Below are 26,089 nucleotides of genomic sequence, written 5' to 3' on the forward strand. Positions count from 1 at the left end.
TGGGAAGCTGGCCATTGGAAGAGTCGACTCTCGAGATAAAAAAAAGTTCAGAGTCATGACAATAACAGATCCAGGATAGTATTGGACGGGACACCCTGTTCTCCCAGTTCAACCTGATGTCTCACCTTGTAAGTTCCACGGTAGTTTACAGGAAAATAACACAGTAAGCATATAATAAGAGCTACAACTATTTGAAATGTCACGAATTGAGAGCACAGCACACCTTTGAAACTGGTTGTTTTACATTCTGTGTTTCAATGGGCAAAAATGTTTTTTTAAAAAGTTAATGCCCGTGGATCATTGTGTTAGGTTCACCTTTGTTCCAGTAAAGAGCGGTTTCGCGTCGTTGCTGGATGCATGTGATCCCTGCACAGGAATCCACGAACGCCGAGCTCCGATCAGCGGTCCGCCAACTTCAGGGGAGACACGAAACTTATGGTGAACAATGATTCAGCCCAGGACAGTTTTGGAGGAACAGGATTCCTTGCTAAGGTGACCCCGGCAAAACAAAAAATGGGAGGTGACTGGTTAATTCCTATGCCTAAAATGCAATAAACACACTTCAAAAACAAAAATCTAGTATTTCCACCATGCAAATTTGTCATTTGGCCCCACTAACACATGCCGGTGTTCATGTTGCACACAAACCTCTTCCCACCTCATCATAGTTCATTCCACTCCCTTCAACGCAGCGACCACTCCGCCTCCTGCCCCTCTCCGGGTCACGAAGTTTGATCGGACGAACCTCATTCCCAGAGTGTTTTGATTTGTTCAGGTACTGTATCTCACTGAAACGTGTGAGATTAGGAGAGACATTGACAAGGGAGAGGCTGGAGGCTCGGGAATTCCACTGGTGATAGGTCAAATGGCCTTCTCCTGTGCCCTAAATCTCTTCTTTCAGAGGGTTGGGAGTGTTTGGGATTCTCTGCCCTGGAAAGCAGCGAGTCCCCGAGATTTTTTGACAGTAGGAAATAGAAGGCTAATAAAAACAGAAAATGCTGGATGTAGCGTCTGTGGAGAGAGAAATAGTGAGCTATTCAGGTACAAAGCCTTTCCTCAGAATTGGGGAAGAGAGAATACAATTTCGCTTTCTGTAGCAGAGAAGGCGGGGGAGGGATGGATGGAACAGAGGGAATGTCCGTGGTAGGGTGAGACCAGATGGGTTAATGTAGCAGGAAAGGCAGGTAATGAGGAATCCAGAGACCAGGCAGGAAAGTGGGATTGAAGTGAATCAGCCATTTTATTGAATGGTGGAACAGGGGCGAGGCCCCAAATGGTTCATTTCTGTGTACTTAAATGTGAATGTTATTGGAACGTACATCACCATTTACCTGCTGCTTGCACCTTATTGCCTGCCTGCACTGCACTTTCTCTGTAACTGTAACACTATATCCTGCATTCTGTCATTGTTTTGCCTTGTACTACCTCAATGTACTGATGTGATGAAATGGTCTGTATGGATGGCATGTAAAACGAAGCTTTTTCACTGTACCTAGGTACTCGGTACTGTATCAGGACGTTGCCTGGACTCGGGGGCCTGAGTTACAAGGAGAGGTTATGTAGACCAGGACTTTATTCCCTGGAACATAGGAGATTGAGGGTGACCTAATAGAGGTGTATAACGTCATGAGGGGCATAGACAGGGTGAAAACACACAATCTTTTTTCCCAGGGAGGGGGTGCTAAAAGCGAGAGGGCATAGGTTTAAGATCAGAGGGGAGAGATTTAAAAGGGACATCAAGGCCAGCTTCTTCACGCAAAGGGTGGTGCGTATTTGGAATGAGCTGCCAGAAATAGTGGTTGAGGCGGGTACACTAGCAACGTTTAAAAGCCATCTAGATAAGTGCATGGATGGGAGAGGTTTAGAGGGCTGTGGGCCAAACGTGGGCAGATGGGACCAGCTCGCTGGGCAACACAGTCGGCATGGACGAGTTGGGCTGTTTCCCTGCTGTGAGACTCCATGACTCGAGGAAACAATAATAAACCAATTACCAACAATAAACCAATTTCCAATTACAATGGAACACGGTGCATCACCGCCATAAATCCCTGAACCCCAAAAGGGCAAGTCAGTCTGTTTCTATGCCCATGAAACATTCTGCTGGAGGTCCAGTAGGAAGAGCCAGGGCAATTAAACTACAGCAGGAAGTGCTTTGTACCATATACTTTGTGTGACTTGTACTGTAGCAACACCTGATACCAGGTTGTTTGTATTAACCTGTATTGATTAAAAAGAGGGTGGGGTGGAGGGGTGTGATAGTTTCATTTTAACTGGCCAGTTTCCCCAGAGAAATCAGGAACAATGAAACTGGAGCACAAGGGGCCTCTAAACTTTGGACATCCCAAATTACACCACCGGAAATTCTGACCCCCTAATCTGAAACCCATGCCCAGCCGGAACAAATGTCCTCGGCTGCAGTATGTGGGTCATTGCCAGGGGTTCAGGGCCTGAGCAAGGCAGTAGTGCCACCTTGTGCTGCATGTGCTTTCTTCCAGTGGAGTTACCATTGTACTGTAGGAAATGGGGCAACCAATTTTTAAGATATCTTTATTAGACACGTGTACATTGAAACACACAGTGAAATGCATCTTTCGCGTAGAGTGTTCTGGGGGGCAGCCCGCAAGTGTCGCCACGCTTCTGGCGCCAACATAGCGTGCCCACAACTTCCTAACCCGTACGTCTTTTGGAATGTGGGAGGAAACCGGAGCACCCGGAGGAAACCCACGCAGACACGGGGAGAACGTACAAACTCCTTACAGTCAGCGGCGGGAATTGAACCCGGGTCGCTGGCACTGTAAAGCGTTACGCTAACCGCTACACTACCGTGCATAGCTCCCACGAACAGTACCATGTTAATAACCACATCAGGTTTTTGAGATCTTGACTGAGGGATAAATCGTTGTTCTGGGCACTGGGAAGAAATTGCTTGCTCTTTGAAATAGGGCCTGGGGATCTTTGACATCCACCCAAGAGTAGGCGGGGTTTGGCTTAATCCCTCATCCGAAAGATGGCACTGCTGACAGAGTTGCTTCCCTTCCACACTGGAGTGTCAGCTCTGATTTTGTCTGTGAGTCTGCGCAGTGCAGCTTAAGCCCATAACTCAGGGACAAGTGTAGCATGGACTGAACATCTCCTGTGTTGCCACATTTGCAACACTCCCGCCCGGGTACAGGCAGTCCCCAGGTTAGGCAGGGTCCTGTTCCTGAGAAACGTCCACAACGCAAACTGTGCGGGAGAGGGTCACAGAAACAGCAGTGACGGGCGAGCGAGCAGCCGCCAGCCAACACCCGTCAGTCAGTCAGTGTGCTCAGTGCTCCCAGCTCTGCTCAGCTCCACCCAGCCCCCGACTATTGGGGCTTGGGGGGGGGGGGGGTGGTGAGGAGAGAAGGTACGCAGATATGCCCCATTCCCACCCAGCAGAAGATGCCTGCAGCCCTAGAGCAATGGACACTGGGCTGATCCCATTGTATGCAGGTGATCCCACCAAGGGCCAGCATGCCTTGAGGTCGAGGTAATGGGCATGGGAAGGAAGAGACATCATTGGTGGCAATGCTCTGGACGTGACCAGGCAGAGGAGGGGAAGCGAGGGCACCGAGCCGCAGGGGAAAGCACAGGAGGAGATTGGCCTGTTCTTATGCTGTTTCTGTCTCCCCCAGCACAGAACACAATCCCACCTTCTTAATATCCTGTAACGTGCTCTTGTTTGTGTTGTCCTCTGTTAGGGCTGGCCAGGGTGAAGGCAGTAGGTCTGCAGAAATGGAGAATTATGTTACAAAGTGGAGAACTAACCGGGTGTCAGGTATTACGCGATGACCACATTCCTCTAGTTTGACCAGATGTCTTAGAGGGCCCCGTCATCAGTGCTGAGACAGCACAAGCTGGGATCCTGGGGTCAGTGAACACCAACGCCATTTCTCAGGCCCAAGAGCGATGGACAGGGTGCCTGTTAAACATCATGGGCAACCCAGAGCTGTCCATAAGATGATTAAACCACTCCCTTATGGCTGGGTATGCATATTATCAATTGTTAGTATTATTGGTCTGGAGCCAGCTAGCCCTGGACTGAAGAGATATGTAATAAAACTAGAGAAACAAAGGACCGGATGCTGGAATGAAAAACACAATGATGCTGGAGGAACTCAGCAGGCCAGGCAGCATCCGTGGAGAAAAGCAGGCGGTCAATGTTTCAGGTCAGGACCCTTCTTCAGGACTGAAGATAGGAAAAGGGGAAGCCCAATATATAGGAGGGAAAAGCAGAGCAGTGATAGGTGGACAAAAGAGGGGAGGTGGGGTGGGCACAGGGTGGTGATAGGTAGATGCAGGTAAGAGACAGTGATGGGCAGATGTGGGGGAGGAGGGGAGAGCAGATCCACCGGGGGATGGGTCAAAGGTAAGGAGGAAAAAAGGGGGGTAGAAAAAAGAGGCTGGGGGTGGGGGTGGGGATTACCTAAAATGGGAGAATTCAATGTTCATGCCGTTCGGCTGCAAGGTTCCAAGACGGAAAATGAGCTGCTGTTCCTCCAGTTTGCGCTTGGAATTCTCCTGGCAGTGGAGGAGGCCGAGGACTGACATATCTGAGATGGAGTGGGAGGGGGAGATGCAGATTGCGGTTACGGTCAGAGTGCAGGTCTGTGCAGAAGCTGTATGGGATACTCAGCAGCCTTCTCTGTGCTGGCATAATCATAAGCCTTTGAAGCTTAATACGGACCTGCGTCTTATGTAAGTCATTCGACTTCCCCTAACGTCCTCTATGTGACCCACCCTGCCTGGAACATCACATGGCAGGGTAGCCAGATTTCACAAAGAGGACATAGAAGTTGTCAGCAAAGTAGCTGGAATACAAAACTGTAGTCTGTGTGCACACTGCTGGCTGGGCACGCACAAAACTGCGAACCAACGGTGCTGACAGTTACTGAGGATGTAATGTCACAGTTCTGACACACAACCAGACACTGTGTATAAATACACACTGAGGCTCAAAAGTAGCCAACACTGGGCATATGGTCGACACATCGAGCCTGATGCACTTAATTGGAACTTTGCCCAGATTTTTTCCTTTGTCTTTCCCTGTGCCCCTTGTTCTGTCGCATCAGGATTCCAGCACTACGTTATTGAGGAGGACACAGACAGAAGGTTGTGTCTTATTTGCAGTGAAAGGGGCCAGATTTCTGGTGTAACTTGTGTCCATGAAGGATGGGGAGTGGGTAAGCCACAACTAATAGTTTGTCTGGAAGTTGATCCTGTCTGTTGTGGAGTTTATTCTTTATTTTGGTCCTGTCTCGGCATGCATTCATTGCTGGCAGGGCCATGATTTGCTGCCCATCCTTAATTGCCCCAGAGAAGGTGGGGGTGAGCTGCCGTGTTGAACCAGTGCAGTCCTTCTGGTGAAGGTGCTCCCACAGTGCCGTTGGGGAGGGAGTTCCAGGACTTAGACCCAGAGACGTAAGAAATAGGAGCAGGGGTAGGCCTCTTGATCCTGCTCTGCCACTCAACGAGTTCATGACTGATCTTCTACCTCAGCACCATTTCCTGTCCTATCCTCATACCCTTGATTCCTTCAGTACCCAGAAATCCATCAATCTGTGTTTTGAAGGCAGTCAATGACCAAACCACTGAAGATTCCCCGCCCCGAGTGAAGAAATTTCCCCTCATTTCAGTTGTAAATGACCTACTCCTGATTCACAGACTGTGACCACTGGTTCTAGACTCCTCACCCGAGGAAACACCTCCACAGTATCCAGCCTGTCAAGACAATTAAGGATTTTGTGTATTTCAATGAGGTCATCTCTCATTTCTCAAAACTTTAAAGAATAACCCAGCCCACTCACTCTGTCCTCATTGAACAACCCACCATTCCAGGAATGAGTTTGGTGAACCATTGTTGCACTCCCTGTATAGCAAGTAGATCCTTTTAAAGGTAAGACCAAAGTTCCAGGTGCAGTCTCACTAAGGTCCCATATAATTGGAGTGAGATATACTTACTCCTGTACTCAAATTCTCTTGCAATAAAGGCCAGTATTATATTTGACTTCCTCATTGCCTAAGTGGGATTATGAATGGGGAGGAGGATTTATGAGGGTTCAAGGGGATATGGACAAGCTGAGCGGGTGGGTGAGTACATGGCAGGTGGGACATAATGTGGAAGAATGTGAGGTCATCCACTTTGGTGCACAAAGCAGAAAAGCAGAGTATTTTTTAAATGGTGAGAGACTGGGTAAAGTTCACACTTGGTGTGATCACACCTGGGGTACTGTGTACAGTTTTGGTCTCCTTACCTAAAAAGGGGTATGTACTCATTATAGGAGTGCAGTGAAGATTCATTAAACTTATGGTGGGTTTGCTGTATGAAGAGAAATTGAGTAAACTGGGCCTGTTTTCTCTGGAGTCTAGAGGAATGAGAGGAGATCTCATTGAAACTTACCACGTTCATAAAGGGCCTGACAGGTTTGATGCAGGGAGGACGTTTTTCCCCTGGCTCAGGAGTCGAGGGCCAGGGGTCACAGAATCAGAACAAGGGGTCAGCTGTTCAGAACAGAGGAGAAATGTCTTCACTCAGAGGGCTGTGGAGGTTCAGTCATTGAATTCATCCAAAAAGGAGATGACTAGATCTCTGGATATTAATGGAATCCAGGGATATGTGGATAGAGCAGGAAAATGGTGCTGAGGTAGAAGATCAGTCATGATCTTGATGAATGGCGGAGTAGGCTCTTGCTCCTAACTCATCGCTTTCCCTGCCACACCACGTCTCCCCCACAGACCGACCTCAGCCTTCCTTTCCACAGGACCTGCTCTCCCTGCACCACCAACCCCCCACCCCCCCAACCCCGGCCGGCGCACATCCCGCCCACTCCTGCCAAGCTGCGGCAACAGCGGATGCGCCTGCGCGGCCCGGCTCGGAGGCGGAGCGGCTGTCTTGCGCCGCCGATGGAAACGTTTGCAAGTTCCTTATCGCTCGGTTTGAAAAAAAATGAAGACAAAAAAAATTGGCAGGGAACCCCCTTTTTTTCAGTAAGGAAGCCCCCCCCCCCCGAACTTCTTGCCTTCCACAACTGGAAGACTGCCCCACAGGCCGTCTTACGTTCAACACTCGCCGCGTTCCTCCGCGTGGCTCCCTCATTCCCGCCCCACCCGCTCGCCAACTTTCCCCGCCCTATCCCAGCCTGCGCATCTTCCATTGGCTGACCTCTCCTACCCACCCCCCCCGTCTGCTCTCATTTGCCAACTGTCTGACAAGAACCTCCGCTCTGCCGCTGTTGATTGGCTGGCAGGGGCTACGAGGGCCACTGTGACAGGACAATGCAGGAATGCACTTGTTAAAGTGACGCGGGCGCCGGCGGATTGGTTCTTGGTCACTGTCAATCATGTCTGTTGTTTCCTGCCGCAGTTTGTGGCTGGAACTCTGGAAGCAACTTCAGGGGATTCAGCAGCTGGTGCTATGGAGGGTGTGTTGCATAAATGGACCAACTATCTGAGTGGTGAGTAGCATGGTACTCGTTGAGCCAATTCTGTTTGGCAGTGCTGGAAGTCAGTTAACCTGCTACTGACATGGAACCTTTGGTAGAGTTTATGTGCAACTTGAAGAGCCAATGTACTCGCACAATGAAGGGTTGGGGCTTCTTGCAATTGACAGCCGTTTCTTTATTATCTGTGACCCTCTTAAAAGCTTTGTTGGGGCCAAAGCCTTGTCGGCTTAGTGTTTGCTATGCAGCGATGAAGAGTGGGAACTTTAGAATTCCTCCAGCCCCCTACAGCACGAAGATGCCGAGTCTAATTGTCCCCTACCACATGATATCTGCGCAATTCGACTCCGAGACCTTCTGGTTTGTTTGACGTGGTACCGTAAAAGGTGATGTATTCCCAAACTGCGTTACGAATGGAACCTAGCATTCCTGGTTATCTCCTTGTATCTAGGCACGGTTGTATTGGAAACCAATTAACAGTCGTGTTAGTGTGCAGAAGTAAGAATCCCTCACGTACGTCTCCCAAAAAAATCACTTCAGATTCTTTCCTAATAAAAGACTTTGTAGGATAGACACAAAGTTTTACTTGTAGGGAATCCAAAGTTGTAGGTATAAATATGTTAATGCATTAACAAGACCTTCAGTTAAGAAAATACTACGTGGGGAGTGGTTCGAACGTGAAGCCCGCTATCGCAAGATAAATAACATTAATGTTGTTAAGGAGAAACATGCCCGTTTTTATACTGGTCGTTATGTCAAGGTGCGAGGAAGTTTGCATAGAGCATAAACACTAGCGTGGGTTTACTGGGCTGAATGCCCTGTTTTCTGTACTCTACTGTTAATCCTAACGTGAGTGTGAGGGAAAAATCCAATCTGTGGAAATAATTTACTATTGCAACGATCACACAGCATCTTTAAGATGGAACGTTATCAAACAAAATGGCACAATGTGCCACGTTAGGAGAGAACAGGCCAGATGACCAAAGGCTTGGTGAGAAAGATGTTAAGCAGTGTTTTTTTTTAAAAATGGGGGGAATGGAGGTAGATAAGTGTGCTGGAATAGTAAAATGTAGACGGAAGTTTTACGAAGTTGTTCTCAACATTGTTTTGAAGGGAGTGCCTTCAGTCTGAAGTATGCCAAGAAATAAGGTAGTGTTGCTTCAGAAGGAAATAATAAAAAAGAAAATGCTGGAAACATTCAGCTAGTTGAGCAGCATCTATGGAAAGAGAAACAGTTAACACTTTGGGTCTAGGACCCTTCATCTAATTATTTCAGATTTTTAGTATCTGCAGGTTTTTTTGACTTTCCTTTGCTTTAGGAGCAGCCTTCAGTCCTTGTTTGAATACAATTGGTTGGTGATATGATTTTTGGCTTGTAGGGTATTTCTATCCTTAATAGTACTGGATAATGCAGTGAAGCAAAATGATGCTACCAGTGCACCTGTGATCACACTGGTTAAAGAGCTTGTGGAATTTGAGTGGTTATTGGTCTGTGCCTGGGACGCCCATCACAGATCAGTTCATCAGCCAGATTACATCAAATACAATGAAAATGTCAAGGATCTGATGTCCAACCTGCATCTTTTCTAAATGTCGTCTAGTTCTGCCTGTTCTCCTTCCCTGCCACAAAGCCAATTCTGTACTATGAAGGTGGAGCTACATACTCCCAGGTGGTTTGTACCAAGCTTCAATGCATACTGTGGTGCAATGCCTACCTATACTGGTTTCTGGGTGGTGTACTTTCAGTTTTGTGTAACTTGAGCCAAAATATTTGTTCCAATGCAAACAAGAAATGCTGGAAAGACTCAACAGGCCAGACAGCATTTGGTCTATGATGTATGATGAGGGTCTAAAACCTCTCACCAGATTCTGCCTGACCTGATTGTTTCCAGCATTTTTCTGTGGCTTTTATTTTCAGATTTCCAGCATCTACAGGTTTATTTGATCTCATTTACTTGCCTACTTCTGCAGGTCTTTTTTTAAAAAAGAGAATCTCCACTTCAGAATTTTGTATGTTTTTAAACTTTCAGAATGAATAGACTTGGTGGGGACAAGTTGACAGATTTGGGATTGAAAGGTATCTTGTATTCAGAAACAAAGCTGAGGCAGGAATGGGTGAAGCTGTGGCATCAGTTACCTGAATATATAGCTAAATGGCTAGTAGAAGCAATGACTAGTTTGCATTTCCAATATGTCCTTTAGGGCCAGGTATTGGGGGAGTATCGTTGTCTTTGGAATGGGTGTAGTGTTTGAAGAAGGAAAGTGTATTGAAAATGTTTGCCTAATTGGTGCCTGGAATCTCCTAAAAGTGAGTTGGTGTGCGTGTTTAAAATTGGCACTACCATGGCCAAAGGTCACATAGTTGACATAATACTGAGTTGGCAATAAGATTTGTTTTTTTATAGATAAAATAAAAAGCCATATCCATTCACCAGGTGGGATGAAGGGAATTTTCATGTATACAACTTTTTTGAGTATCGAAGTGTAGTCAATCACTTGTCTAGTGTGTTTTTTTAATGTGGGGCTGTATGGTAAATGCAAAACCTATTCAATGCATCTGGGTGTAAGAAGCAAGTAAGTTGTGAAGAGGATGCAAGGTTACAAAGGGATGTGGACAGGTTAAGTGAGAGGGCAAAGATCTGGTAAATAGAATACAAGGTAGGGAAAATGTGAAATCCATCACTTTAGTGAAGGGGGATAAAAGAAAGCATATTATCTAAAAGGCCAGAGATAAGAGCTCTGAGATGCAGAAGGGTGTGGGTACCCCAAGGCACTTCTCAAAAGGCTATATCCAGGTACAGCAAGTAACTAAGTAAGCTAATAATGTTAGCATTTATTGTTGGGGGAATTGAATACAAAGTTGAGATGTTATGCTTCAGTTATGTAGGGTGCTGGTGAGACCACATCTGAAGTACTGTTAACGGTATTGATCTCCTGAATTTTTAGGAATATTAATGTTGGAAGCAGTTCAGATTTGCCAGACTAATACCTGGATTTTGTAGGTTGACTTGTGAGGAAAGGTTGAACAAGTTAGGCTTGTATCCACGAGTTCAGAAGAGTAAGAGGGGAACTTGATTGAAGTGTACAAGATCCTGAGGGGTCTCAAGGTGGATGTTTCTTCAGGAGAATCTAGACAAAGGCTTGTCCATTGAAGACTATTCCTTCTCTGAAGGTTGTGAATCTTTGGAACTTCAAGGGGTGTGGAAGCAGAGTCTTTAAATATTTTTAAGGCAGATGTAGGTAGATTCTTGATGAGCAGGGAATTGGAAAGTTAGCAGAGCTAGACTGGATCGCTGAGTTGGTTTCAATCAGATTATCAGTGATCTTTGAATGGCGGAGCAGTTACAGGAGGCAAGTAACCTAGTCATGCTCGTCAGTACATAATCCCGCGAGTGTGACTTCCAGTCCCACTGTGGTAGTTTGGAAACTTGAATGGGAGCTTTTCTGGAAATCACTGCTCTTGTTTTTTTTAAAAAAAAAGTTCATAATTTTAGGATTTAAAAGCAATTTGGGCCTTTGTGTGACTTGATCCACATCACTGTCAGTTAGTAGTTCTGCAAAGTGGCCCAGTGAGCTACTCTGTTGTATCGGAGAGCTAAAAGGAAAGGGGTAGGGGAATGGAATCGACCTGCTGGCATGGGCGCGATGGGCAGAATACCCCCCTCCTGTGGTGCATTGTTCTATGGAGACATGTTTTGTAGCATAAGGCTGCAGCTGGTAACTACCTCCCTGATGATGGATGACAAATGCTGGCTGGGCCGGTGACACCCAGTCACTGCTTTGCCTGCCTATTGGCCCTGGATGGTCGCGATTGTGTGGAGCAGCTTTTGGGATTTTGTGCTTGTGTGTCTGCTGTATTATTGAAGGTATATGCTGCAGGTAATGGCTAAATCTTTCATTTAAATCTCTCCAGTCAAGTTTTTGATCCATTCAGCTGAAGTCCTGAAATGGATTCAATGTTGTGATTACTCTATCCACGTCCCACAACTGTAGTGGTGCACCCTGAAATATTTTTTTTAAATCCTCTCGATATTCAAATACATGCACAATTGAAAATAACTTTCTGCCGGAGTTGGCCGTGGTACTGATATATTGGATGGTTGGGCACAATGCCAATTTGATGCCTGGATAAGATGCAATTACACACACATTTGTGCATCCCAACACCAAATGTATTCCATTTTTCATATACTCAGAATTACTTGCAACTGAAGTCCCAAGAGAAGCATTTGATTTTGTGTAAATGTATTCCTGTGCAAACATAATATTCTAAAAATCTTGCTGTTGATACACCTGTGCAGCACAGTTGGTAAAATGTGGTCATCCTTCAGATGAACACCAACTCTTTCCAGACTGGATCACAGACCATGAAGTGATCAGGTCTTGGCTGCTGTTGGTTTCAACAGTCTCCATACTATCCAGCCTCCAGCTAAGATTTTGCCTAGCTAGCTTCTCCTTAAAGACTCATCTCTTTACTCACAAGGGGGGGCATAGGGACGAACATTGCTTTGGATTTAACTGCCTTGCACAGAGGGCAGTGAGTGTGTGGAACAGACAGCTAGGAGATGAACTTGGTGAGGTGAAGAGCAAATTCAGATGGCATAGATACTGGCAGTGTGTGTGATTTTTTTTAGCAGCAGTTAATCCATTATTTGTTAGAAGTCAGGAAACCTAAATGAAGCAAAGAAATCTGGTGACCCTGTGTGCAACTTCAGACAGAGCAATGTGATGAGCCACTTAGTTGCATCAAAACTAGCACTGGGGGTTACTGTCATTACAACAGTTCAAGGAAGTGTCTTCCTGCCACTTGTTAGCAGTTAGACATCAACAATAAATGCTGGCCTTGGTGTTTGTATAGGAAGGAATTTGGGGGGGTGTGAGGGAGGAGGGAGGCAGTGGTGGTATGGAGTTATTCCAGGAAAGTAACAAACTAGCCATGATCTTATTCAGTGGTGGAACAGGGGAAAGGGCTAAGTGGCAGACTTCTATTTCTGTTCTTGTCCTTTTAGTCTCCCAAACTGCCCAAAAACCTGCCAATTTGATCACGTCCACATGATGGGATTATTTGAAGCTGATCAGCTGGCAGAAGTATTTGCGGACGTATTTAACCTCTCCCTGCTTCGAGCTCAGGTTTCTACCTGTTTTAAGAAGACCACCATCATCCCGGTACCAAAGAAAAGCAAGGTTACGTGCCTCAATGACTACTGACCAGTGGCTCTGACATCCACCATCATGAAGTGCTTTGAGAGGTTGGTCATGGCTCACATCAACTCCAGCCTCCCAGACAACCTGGACCCACTGCAATTCGCCTATCACCGAAACAGCTCTACAGCGGATGCCATCTCCCTGGCCCTACACTCAGCTCTGGAGCATCTGGACAGTAAAGACACATACGTTAGTCTATTCTTTATTGACTACAGCTCTGCCTTCAATACAATAACTCCAAGCAAGCTTGTCACCAAACTCCGAGACCTAGGACTCAGTACCCCCCTCTGTAACTGGATCCTTGACTTTGTAACAAACAGACCGCAATCAGTGAGGATAGGCAGCAGTACCTCCGGCACGATTATTCTCAACACTGGTGCCCCACAAGGCTGCGTCCTCAGCCCTCTACTCCCTATACGACTGTGTGGCCAGATTCTGCTCTAACTCCATCTACAAGTTTGCAGATGATACCACCGTTGTAGGCTGTATCTCAAACAGCAATGAGTCAGAGTACAGGAAGGAGAGAGAGAGCTTAGTGGAATGGTGTCATGACAACAATCTTTCCCTCAATGTCAACACGACAAAAGAGCTGGTCATTCCCTTTAGGAAAGGGGGTGGTGTACATGCACCTGTCTACATCAACGGTGCTGAGGTTGAGAGGGTTGAGAGCTTCAAGTTCCTGGGAGTGAACATCAACAGCCTGTCCTGGTCAAATCACATTGATGCCACAGCCAAGAAAGCTCACCAGCACCTCTACTTCCTCAGGAGGCTAAAGAAATTTGGTTTGTCCCCTTTGACTCTCTCCAACTTTTATCGATGCACCATAGAAAGCATCCTATCTGGATGTATCACGGCTTGGTACGGCAACTGCTCTGCCCAGGACCGCAAGAAACTGCAGAGTTGTGGACACAGCCCAGTGCATTACAGACACCAGCCTTCCCTCCTTGGACTCTGTCTTTACCTCTCACTGTCTTGGTGAAGCAGCCAGCATAATCAAAGACCCCACCCACCCAGGACATTCTCTCTTCTCTCCTCTTCCATCTGGTAGAAGATGCAGGAGCCTGAGGGCACGTACCACCAGACTTAAGGACAGCTTCTACCCCACTGTGATAAGACTACTGAACAGTTCCCTTATACAATGAGATGAACTATGACCTCATGATCTACCTTGTTGTGACCTTGCACCTTATTGCACTGCACTTTCTCTGTAGCTGTGACACTCTACTGTTATTGTTTTTACCTGTACTACATCAATGCACTCTGTACTAACCCAATGTAACTGCACTTTGTAATGAATTGACCTGTACGATCGGTTTGTAAGACAAGCTTTTCACTGTACCTCGGTACAAGTGACAATAACAAACCAATACCAAAGAGTAGAGAACTGTGTTCTGGCCAGACAAGACAAGATATCTTTATTAGTCACATGTACATCAAAACAGTGAAATGCATCTTTCTTTCTTTCTTCAATCTTTTTATTAGTTTTCAAATTAATACAGATTGATATATAGCATCAATATTTATACATGTAATACAAAGAGATCAGGATAACAATAACATATATAATAAAAAAAACAAAATATAAACAAAAACTGTAGATCCAACGATCTCTTAGTAAATGAATATAATATAAAAGAAAGGAAAGAGAAAGATTTATTAGTGAAATGCATCTTTTGCGTAAAAGTGTTCTGGGGGCAGCCCGCAAGTATTTAGCATGCCCGCAGCTTGCTAACCTGTATGTCTTTAGAATGTGGGAGGAAACCGCACTAAAAGCAAGCCTTTCCCTTTGTGTGTGGGTTGGGAATTGGTGGGGATCTTGTTCTGCATGGCTGTGAGGTGTTCTGAAATGGCCCTATCATTTTGTCTGGACTTAAATTTAAATGTGAGCTTGCTCTTTTCAAGCAGATAATCTCAGATTTCCAGGTGAACTGTTCATGTCATTTGGGGAGTCCCGGTCACGGAACCATAGCCAAATCCTTCAGGATTGTGATTGCAAAAATGCTTCACCCCATAAAGGGTGGTAGAAATTTGGGTAACTCTTCAAATGGCAATTGATACCAGATTTTAAATTTCTGTTGCAAATCTTGCTGACCCCTTTTTTTTAAACTAAAGTTAGTAGCTGGAGCCAAATCCCATGATCTCATTGAATGGATAAACAGACTGAGGGAGCTTAAATGATCCCATCCTGTTCTTGTGTTGTGTTGTTTTGCCTATTACAGTTGTCCTGTCTTTTTTTTACTTTTGCCCATTTTCCAACACCCTCCTCCTCTCCCCTCCCCCACTCTTCCCCAAATCTTCCCCCCACAACCTATTCATTACTTGTCCTTTATCTTGTGGTGACTTTGTAATCTGTCATTGGTAGGTTGGCAACCACGGTACTTTGTGTTGGATGGCAGCGTGTTCTCCTACTACGACTCGCAGGAAGATGTTGGCAAAGGCAGTAAAGGAAGCATCAAAATGGCCGTGTGCGAAATAAAAGGTAGAAAAACGATGGGTTTTTGAGTTTGGATCCCCTGGCCATTCACCCACATTGAATGGCTTGACTGAGGCTTGTGCTTAAACTTCCTCAGAATTTGTCAATGTCAGGAATAAGGTCGACCCTCGGTGTTTTTATCCACTTAGCCTTTGCGAAGGGGGGTGGGGGGGGGAAAAGGGAGGAGATGAAGCTTGGAAAAATGTTTCAAATTGTGTGTGTGCATTTGGGAATGGGGGAGGGGGATGAGAATGGGTAGGAGCTTTAGAAACATTGGACTTGCAACTGAAGTCTGAGTTAGTTTTGTTGAGCCAGTGAAGGTGCAGTTCAGGTGTACTGAGCTTCCTGAAAGGTCCTTGATGCTGGCTTTCAGACTGGAGACGGTGCAACGCACAAAATGCTGGAGGAACTCGGCAGGTCAGGCAGCATCTATTGGAGGGAAATAAACAGTCGACGTTTCGGGTCGAGACGCTTCAGGACTGGAAAGGAAGAGGGCGGAAGCCAGAATAAGGAGGTTGGGGGAGGAGCACAGGCTGGCAGAGGATAGGGGGAAGGTGGGAGGGGGATGTAAGGGAGTAATGGGTAGAAGAGGCAAAGGGTTGAAGGAATCTGGTAGGAGAGGGCCGTGGACCATGGAATGAAAGGAAGGAGGTGGGGAATAGATGGACAGGTCGTGGGGGAGGGGAAAGAGAAGGGGTGAGGGGGCCACATGAATGAGGGAAAACAAAAGGGGGGGGGGAAACAGGAAGAAAAAGTAGGGGGGAGGGGTCACCAGAAGTTAGAGACATTGATGTTGAGGCCGTCAGGTTGGAGACTACCAAGGAGGAATATGAGGGGTTGTTCCTCCAACCTGCGTCTGCCCTCAACGTGGCAGTAGAGGAGGCCTTGGATAGACGTGTCGGTATGGGAGTAGGGGGCTGTGGAACTGAAGTGGGTGGCCACCCAGAAACCCTTGCTTTTGCGGCAGACTGAGCAAAGGTGCTCGACAAAGCGGTCACCCAATCTGTCAGGTCTCACCGATGTAGAGGAGGCCACACCAGATGCAATAAGTGATGCCCTCGGATTCACAGGTGAAGCACTGCCTCACCTGGAAGGACTGTCTGGGACCCTGAATGGTGGTGAGGGAGGAGGTGTAGGGGCAGGTGTAGCACTTTGTGCCGGGAGGGATGAGTGGACGAGGGAGTCGCGGAGAGGGGTTAGGAGGGGAAGAGGTGCCTGGTGGTGGGATTTCAGGTAAGGGGGGATTGTAGTTGGGTGGGGGAGGGTTCCAGGTGAGGGGGGAGGGGCTTGGTAGTACAATGTTAACTTCATGAAGTTGTGTCGAGAAATCTATGCTGGGTTAGACCTGCAATTCTCTCCCATTCAGTGGAGAGGAATGGCTGTAGGAAGGTGGTGTTAGTGGAAGACCTTCAGATTTTGCATCTGTTTTGAAGTAAGTTGATTGAAGTCTTCATTTTAAGTTTAACATTTTGTGTGTCAGATATGTGAACATGTCAAACGTGTTCACAAGCAATCCAGCACTTGAGTAGTTTTGACAGTTGCCGAGCCTAGGGATGTGGCTTAACTGGCTGCCGAAGCACTTCTAGGGGTGGAGATTGCTGTCAATGGTGGACATTCCTTGTGCTGCACTGGGTCTGGCTAATTAGATGCTGACTTTGGGAATGTGCTCCAGGCTAGCATGGGTAGGACAGCAGCAGGGCAGATAAAGAACACTTGGCCCACAGGATCTGTGTTGCTGATTTATCAAGGTTATTCACTGAGTGAAGAAAGGAACACTTGGGAAATCAAAAGTTGTCAGCATATAGGTCTATTGACATATGAAAATGACTTGATACACTTTTCCTTTTTCCTTTTTTGCATGAATAATTAATGGGCATTATTGCAAAGGGTTGGAGTTTAGAAATGGGGATGTTTGGTTACAGTTGTACGGGAAGTTGGTAAGGCCTCATTTGGAGTACTGCACAGTTTTGGTCCCCTTCATATTTTTTAAAAGAAAGGATAGTTGCGTTGAGGCAGTCCGCAAGAGATTCCCCAGGCTAATTCCTGGGATGAGAGGGTCGTCCTATCAAGAGGGTCGTCCTTTCAAGAGCCTAAACAGTTTGGGTTTGTATTCTTTGGAGTTTAGAAGAATGAGGGGTGACCTTATTGAGACATTTAAGATTCTGAAGAGGTTTGACTTGATGGTTGTTGAGATGTTTCCACAAATAGTCTTTAACAAGGGACATAATTACAAGAGCTTGTCATTTAAAATGGGTGCTTGGAATTTTTTTTCTTTCTGAAGTTGATGGATCTCTGGAATTCTCTACCCCACAGGCCCATGGTGACTAGATCATTAGAAGTACTTAATGAGGAGGTGGATCAATTTTTGAAAGACTGGAGAACTGGCACCGGAGTTGAGGCCAGCTTAGATCAGCCATGATCTCTCTGAATGGTGGAGCAGGCTTGAAGGGCCTGGTGGCCTACTATTTTGTGTTTGCACGTGTCAGTACCAACTGCTGCCAATGCAAAACTTCAGTCTTAAAGTCCCTGACTTTTTTTGGATTGGAAGTTGGTATCAATGCTGAAAAGACCTCAGTTACTGGGATTCTGCATGCATTCTGTCTGACACAAGGATGGGAATGATCAGAGGCATGGGGCAGCTCTGGCACCACCTTGTCACAAAAACACAAATTGGATATCTCTTGTGTTAAACCTTGGTTCCAGGCCACGGACTTGCTGGTGACTTCTGGGCTGAAGCTACTGAGTTTCTAGAATGGATAAGTCTGATCTTAACCCAGAACTTGGCCATTCAGGAGAACAGGTGGGGGAACACTTATTTGCACTAGTGGGGGCACTCTTTCCCACAAAGCAGTAGATACTAACTTGGGTAAACACAAGATCATGGCTTTTGCTAGCTGAGGTTATTTGGGGACAATGGAATCATGGGCAGAGGGACTGGATCTAGATTCTGTCTGGTGTTTAGTGGTTTCCCATTGTATCCATGGCCATCATTACTTGTACTGAGGTAGTGGTTGCTGTTCCCATGATGTCATGGCAATCCTAACTTGCACTTACTGCTCTGAGGACATGCCAAGACCTGTGACTCTTCTGTTCTGGCCATTGGGTTTTGCTGAAAGATTTGTGACTAGGCAAGGTCCTAAAACACCACTCCTCCACTCCTCACCCCCCACTTGAAGTAATGCATTTCTCTTGCTAGTGCATGTAACGGATAACACAAGGATGGACCTGATTATCCCAGGAGAGCAATACTTCTACCTCAAGGCTGTGAATGCAGCAGAAAGACAGAAATGGTTGGTGGCACTTGGTAGTGCCAAAGCCTGCCTGGCAGACAGCAAGACCAAGAAGGAGCGAGGTACTGATTTAATAATAAATCTTTCATGGGCAATTGCCATTTTCAATGCTTTTTGTTCATCCATGCTCTCGGCACTATTGCATAACACAATGAATGTTATCTTTCAGGTAGCTAACTTTTGATCTCATCTGAGAAGATCATTGATCTAAAACATTATTTATCTCTTCGCAGCTGCTGCCTGACATGCTGCGTGTTTCCAGCGTTGTTTTTTTTCGTATTTTGGACACCCACTATCTACAATTTTTTTTTCATTATTCCCCTACCAAATTAGCTTTGTTTTTCATTGACTACCTGAAGATCATGTTCCTTTGGGTAGAGTGGAGGGCTGGTGTGTATATTGTGACCCACACGGTATTACAATTTGGAGGGAAAGGCAAGTGAAGCTAAAGTCTCTTTACCAGCCCATCTTATGATTTAACTTATCCCACGGTTTAATCTTGAACTGCCTGCTGTTTCTGACATGACGTCAGTAACAGCACTTCAAAAAGCTCTTTGTAGCTAATGAATACTTGATAATACCCTGAGGTTCTAAAAGGCACTATATTAATGCAGGTCTTCCAGTCTTCTGGAGTATTCTTGGAACACAGTACAGCACAGGAACAGGCCCTTTGGCCCATGATGTCTGTGCCAACCATGGTGCCAATCTAAACTAATCCCATCTTCCTGCACATAGTCTGTATCCCTCCATCCCCTGCCTGTTAAATGTTGCTGCTGTGTCTATTTCTACGACCTCCTAAGCAGTACATTCCTGGCACCTTTTTTTTTAAAAAGGAAAAAAAACCTTGTCTCATCTCATCTTTCAGACTCTTTTTCCACCCCCCCCCTCCCCCAAAGCTATGCCCCCTAGTATTTGATATTTCCACCCTAGGGAACAAGACTCTGACTGCCTTCCTGTCCATGCCTCATAATTTTATACATTTCTGTCAGGTTGCCCCTCAGACTCCAACATTCAAGAAAACAATCCAAGTTTGTTCAACCTCTCCTTGTAGCTAATAAACTTCAATCCAGGCAACATCCTGGCGAAATGGAGCCTGGAGACAGATGCTGGAATCTGGAGCAACACACAAACTGCTGGAGGAACTCAGTGGGTCAAGCAGCATCTGAGAAGGCAAAGGGATGGTTGATGTTTTGGATTGAGACCCCTGCATCAGGACTGAAACATCAACCATCCCTTTGCCTTCCTAGATGCTGCTTGACCCACTGAGTTCTTCCAGCAGTTTATTTTTAACATTTCTGGTGAACCTCTTCTGTACCCTTTCCAAAGCCTCCACATCTTTCCTATAGTGTAGCAACCAGAAGTTTGCACAGTACTCCAAATGTGGCCTAACCAATGTTTTGTACAGCTGCAGAATGACTGTAGATGGTCAGTTTCGCACAGTTAAGTCCTCCAATGAAATCTTTGCTCGGTTAATCTATTTTTGTTGTTCAGAGCTCCACTGCATCTCTCCAACTTTTACTGTGAGGTCTTTTATGTCCACCGGAACAGAATTGACTCGATTTAACAATTTCTAAATTGCAGCATCTTGAACAAAGTAGTGCTGCTTCAACACTACATTTGGGGAAACAATCACATAATTGAATTCCTTGAGGAAAAAGAAAACTGTCAGTGGGGTGGAAATTAAAAAGAGAACTTTCTTCAGATTGAACAAAAGGGAAAACTGAACAGCCAGCAATGAGACGTGATGACAATGGCACAAATTAAATCCACTCCAATTGTTGCCAGTAAATAAAAGGGTACGTTTGTGGGATCTTGTTCTGTGCGCAAATTAGCTTCTGCATTTTTGTTCATTATAACAGATTCTGCTTCCATTGGTTGCAAAGCACTGGAATGTTCTGAAGTCAGGAGTCATACAGCACAGAAACAGGCCCTTGTGGCCCACTGAGCATCGTGCATCCATTTATGCCAATCCTACACTAATCTCACTTTATTCTCCCCAGATTCTACCATTCATCTCCACACTAGGTAATTCACAGCAGCCAGTTAACATACCAATTGCCATGACTTTGGGATGTGGGAAGAAACCCATGTGGTCACAAGGAGAATGTGCAAATTCCACACAGGCACTGCTGGAGATCAGGGTTGATCTCTGGAGCTGTGAGGCATCAGAGCCATGGAAGATGCTCCAAGTGATGGAGGAACAGGCTGTATGAATCGTGGAATTGTCCAAGCACAGGAGGCCAATCGGTCCATTGTGCCTGTACTGACTCAGAGCCACCAGTCTTTCCAAAGAAATTAGTTGATTCCTTAAAGATCTCAATTGTTTAAGAAGCATATTTAAGGGCATTTCATTCTTTTTAATTGTTGGAGGAAATGTAACCTTTAAATATTGTAAATCCTTGTAGAAATCAGTGAAAATGAGGATTCTTTGAAATTCAAAATGTCTGAACTTCGACTGTACTGTGATCTACTGATGCAGCAGGTCCATAAGATCCAGGAATCTGCACAGCCAGTCCAGACTGGATCCACTCCAGACCTTGAGGTATTGTACAAGGGTTCTTTTCATAAGTCTTCCATGATCATGTAGCTACAGTGACTTTGATTTGGAAGTATTGTTACTCATGTTGAGACCTGTGGAATTTATCACACAATTTTTGTCTGCCAACATCTAATCCTCCCACTGATGGCCCAGTAAATAACGATTGGGGGGGGGGGGGGGTGGAGAATAACAATGTAACCCTTGAATGCAAGTGTTGTTAAAACTTTAAATTAGCACAATCTCTCCATTAATGTCACCTGTGATGCAGACATTACTGAATCTCAATAAATTATTTTGGAAATGAGGCACGGTGAAATGCTCACCATGTGGTTTGGCCAGTGTTAGTGTAAATTGTAAATATGAACACTACTCAAACTCTATGATGAGGACAGACAATGCAGTGATCCCAAAGCTGTTCTGATTCTGTCCTTTGTCTTTTTAGGTCTACTACATTGCAGTTAAGGAAAACCACTAGAAATGTTAATTTTTCTATACTTTTGCTATAATATGTCCTGAGAATTTTGGGTTTTGTTGCAAAAGTTCATGTTTTTGAATTAAGCCATATTGCAGCTTGGCAATCATCTGACCCTAAAACTAATTTAACATATTCCCTGCTGTAAATACTTCAAAATAAGTGATTTTAAAATGTTCTGACACTTTGGCTTCTATTTCAATCATACATGTTCCAATCATAAGTAATGTTTTAAAAGTTAGTTTAAAAAAATACCTTCTGGTTTTCTGCCCATGTTCTTGTGATTGTCTGCTGAGCCAGCTTGATGACCTTGCAGTTACAGGGTACGCAACATCCTGTTGAACTGATGCCCAACAACAGCAGAAGTGGACAAAAGAGAAGTTCTTCCCTTTTTTGTGAGGAGCTTTCTTTTGTGGGAAAGCATGGCGCTTGCCAATAACCTTAAATTCCACATTATTATGTGAGAGGGGAGCAATATTTCCAGCACTTTTCAAAAGTCAGGGGGAAGTTTTAATGTGATTCAGTTTTGGGGTGACATATCTGAATTAAAGACTGAGCTCCGGGAGGTGGTTTAACTTTGAGGGCATCACACTTGATCTTTTTACATCAAGAGCAACCTGACATGGGTACTTCATAGAAGGTATTGGAGAGTGATCAAAAGCCCTAACTCTGAACTGCCAATGTGGATGTTCTCCCCAAAAGGCCACTTCAATTCATTGTGTAGGTTGAAGCTAGATAGTCTGTGTTTCATTTTTCCAGTACTTTGCAACAATACAATGGCATGGGTTTGAAAAGACACCTTTTTATTATGATACAAGGAGGCCAAACAGCCCATAAGATCCCCACCAGCTTCCAGCAGAGCAGTCCCATTCCCATCTACTTATTTCCCTGTTGTCCTGCAACTCATTCTCTCTCCTCTTTGATACCCTGGCCACTTGCCAACACAAGGTTTAATTTAGTGGCTAATTAACCTACCAGCATGTCTTTGGGATCTGGGAGCACCTGGGAGGAAGCCCACCTGTTCATGGGGAGAATGTGCAAACTCCAGACAGTGCTGGAAGTCAGGATTGAAACAGTAACTGCTGTCACCATATTTTGTGTATATAAATTGGAGCTGTTTAATTTTAAATTCCCCATCTGCTGCAGTGAGATCAGGGCTCCTGTCTAGCCCTGATCAGGTAATTATAATAGGCATTTTTTAAAAAAAAAGTAGGTGAACTAATTGGAATTTTGCAGCAAATTTCTGTAGTCACCTTCACAGATGCCTGCATTGTATTTTAGGCGACTTGCATTTCTTTTGAAAATCAATTTTTGGATTCTCAATTAAACTTCAATTTCTGGGATATTTATCTTGTCCTCCCCTACCCCACTCAACTAATAATGTGACCACAACTCTGGTGTAGACTGATCACACACTTCCGACCTTCTGACTGCTCCCACACCCCTCTTCTCTTTCCAATGCCCCCCCCCCCTCCCCACCAAAGCAGTCCCGAAATACTGAAGCTCCATTTCCTGTTCTTGTCTTTGTTTTATCATGAGCTGTTGACCATGGGTTGCTGGGATTGGGTTGACCCTGGAGACTCAACAGATAATGTTCATATAGCCTCCATCTCTGGACTTTCTAAAGTGCCACTGGATCAGGAGGTCTTGCCTGACACCCCAGTGAGATTCTGCATCCAGAGGTACCATATTTCAGATCTTTGAATCTCTTGGGTGGACCTAAAAGAATTCTTGGTGCTACTTGAAAGAGCAGAGATTTCTCCTCAGTACTCTGCCCAATGTTTCTCTCAATCAACAAACAGATTGTCTGTCTGGTTATCACATTACTGTTTGTGGGAGCTTGCTTTGCAATTTGGCTGCAATGTTTCCAACAATAGTGGCTACCCTTAAAGCACCACATTGGCTGAAGTTTTATGTACTGAGGTTGTAAAAAGTGCTGTAGAAATGCAACTCTGATGTGACTTGTGGATAGATGCAGGACTGTGAAGTTCCTCTGCTGCCACTTGGTGTCCAGTATGTATTACTGATCATATGTACATTACACATTTAGCATAATTTCATGGGAAAGTGCATTTTCCTAAAACAGTTGCAGAAACTCTGTATTGCTCAAGTTATTCAAAGTTGATTACAAAGTACTGCTTGAAGTCTTGTGTGTTTGCATCTGTTTTGTCCTGGGAATTAAGTTATGCAGTTAATGTTCTTTTATTTGCATAGCTTGGCATAAATTTGCCTCTAAATCTCTGTACCGTAGTTAAACTGACTTTTGTGCAAAGGAAAACAAGCTCACTCTTGTCATTCCAAGCTCATTGTAGTTTATAACATCTCAAATCTCTACACCTGCCTCTGCAATGCCCCCCTCTGCCCACCCCCCCCCCCCCCCCCCAAAACAGTCTTTCTCTGTTCTAAAGCAAAGAATCCCAGCCCAGTCAATCATGTACTGTATATGCTCCTGAGGATTTCTAGTCTACTGAAGTACAGAGTAATACATGGGAAATAGAGCTCTAATATATCGGGTTTGTTCAAAGTTCTTAGACTGCACACAATACCTCTACAAACAAAATGTTATACTGTGATGTCACACTTGATGTATATGAGTGTCTTTCCCTTCTGGAAGAGTTGGACTAATTTAATATTTTTAATTGCATTTAAATTCTCCAACTTTTTAACTACTTGGGTTGATCCTGGAGACTCAACAGATGATGTATTGATGTAGCCTCTGTCTCTGGACTTGACTTGAAGTACCATTTCTTTACTCTGTAGTCATGTTCTGTGTCCACTCCTGAAGCAAGTTCTACAATTGAAGAGCTTATTCAAATCTCCAATCTTCCTCACTATCCTCTTGAGTATCTTACAGTGAGATCAAATAATTTGTATGAACCTTTTCTGAATCTTTTTGCAAGTTAATTCTTGGAATTATTTCTCCAACATTTTTTTCACCTCCTGACCTATCCGGTGGCTGTTACATGAACCTTGTAATCTGAATCTCTTTGCATCATCTGTTGTGATGTTTGCTTTATTACAACTGCCTGCCTCCAAGGTACAGCTGAACCAGATTTGGACTTCCATTTTTGTACATTGCATTTCTGCGGGAATCTATCCTACCACTGAGTGTAATATTAATCTGTAGCTCAGAAGAGAATCTGAGCGTTCTTGCTTTGGAGCAAGGCCTGATCTACCTTGCATGACTTGCTGCTTTAGTGTCTCCTTCACCATAAGTACTGATCTCTCAACTTTTTTTGTTTGAGGCTGGATGGTAAAGAGATATGAAGTGATATTTGATCCCATTACATTTCACAAACTGTTCAAATTGAAATGATTGAAATTGCAGGCCATTACCTAATGCAACCTCCTTGGGAAGACTATGTCATGAAAGTGCTTTTGAGTTTTATAGTGCATTCAGTGGAGCACATGGCTCTGTGCCTTGCCTCAATCCATTCTGTACGGCTGTCCACCAACACTAAGAAGTTGTCCATGCCATTCTCGCAGTAGTCTGTGGACACAGTAGAAATGGCCTCGTGCACTGCTTCCACATTTTAAATGGTGCTCTTGGTAGTTGATCTACAGTTTGGGCAGATTTTGCATTTGCTGGCTAGCTCCTCCAGATCCTTACCTCTGGGCTAATGCACAAAACAACAAACTACTGCTTTTGTGTTGACGATGCCCACATTTTCTAAGTGAAGTTCCTCCATTATTTTCTCTTGTAGCAGTACCCAAAGAGCTACTACTGTGGCAGTCTGATCTGTGGACAACTTGAGTTTGTGATTATAAAGGCTATTGCCCAAACGTGGTTGAATCAGTCCAACCACTTGAGTGTACCTGTTTTAATACTAGGTCCTTCTGCATTAATTTTTAGTAGTGGACCAGTGGAGATTTGCATCCAAATTGTTGCTCCCAGCACTGATTCCTGCAGTACAGCACTAGTCAGTCTTGCAATCAGGAAAAGTGCTAAGAGGCCTTGCCTGTGCCTGACAAAAAGATGCAAAATCAAAACTCCAAGGCCTCAGCAATCTGCTTGTTTCCAATAGCATTCTTGGATAGATCTCATGTCGCCCTGGGTATTTATCCACCATTGTGTTCCAAGACGTCTAACACTTAATACTGACAAGCTCAAGACTCAATGTATCTCTGCTGAATTCCCTATACTCGATATCCTTCTTGGTGAATACTTGTGAGAAATATTCATTTGGGCCCTTGCCCACATTCCCTGGCTCCACACATAGTCCCTTTGGTCCCAAAGAGGACCCACTCTTTCCCTAGCTACCCTCTCGTTCCTATATAGAATGTCCGGGATTCTCCTTAATCTCGCCTGCCAAGAATATTTCATAGCTTCTTTTTGCCCTCCTAATTTTAAGTTCTCTCCTACACCCTCTATATTCCTCAAGCGATCTCTCTTGAATGTTCTTGGTGACTGAGCCACTGTGGGTAATGAATTCCAAAGATTCCCTACCACCTGGGTGAAAAGACTCCTGTTGCAAATGGCCAGGTGGTTCTAGACACCCTAAACAGGGACATCATCAACTCCACATCTACTCTGAAACGTACAAAATTCTTCTGGTGCTTGACAATGAAATTTCCTTTCTCCCTTCTAAACTCTACAGCCCTAAGCTGCTTGCTTCCTGTATTTCCTTGTGATCTAAGAGGCCATTCAGT

At 44.9% G+C, this 26,089-nt stretch overlaps 1 protein-coding gene across 4 annotated transcripts in view; it reads left to right on the forward strand.

Annotated features, from left to right (window-relative positions):
* Window positions 1-7,346: 7,346 nt before the first annotated feature.
* The window catches only part of LOC127567027 (pleckstrin homology domain-containing family A member 3-like), a 33,587-nt gene continuing 14,844 nt past the window's right edge, over window positions 7,347-26,089 (forward strand). For 2 of the 4 annotated variants that reach the window (XM_052009654.1, XM_052009652.1), the window contains exons 1-4: window positions 7,347-7,475; window positions 15,028-15,144; window positions 18,335-18,490; window positions 20,834-20,970. In XM_052009654.1, coding sequence (XP_051865614.1) covers window positions 7,436-7,475; window positions 15,028-15,144; window positions 18,335-18,490; window positions 20,834-20,970 — 450 coding nt within the window. In that variant the 5' untranslated portion in view covers window positions 7,347-7,435. The remainder of the gene's footprint in view (window positions 7,476-15,027; window positions 15,145-18,334; window positions 18,491-20,833; window positions 20,971-26,089) is intronic. The other 2 variants (XM_052009651.1, XM_052009653.1) reach the window with 1 other exon arrangement.

This window comes from Pristis pectinata, chromosome X (genome assembly GCF_009764475.1).
Source record: "Pristis pectinata isolate sPriPec2 chromosome X, sPriPec2.1.pri, whole genome shotgun sequence".
Taxonomy (NCBI): domain Eukaryota; kingdom Metazoa; phylum Chordata; class Chondrichthyes; order Rhinopristiformes; family Pristidae; genus Pristis; species Pristis pectinata.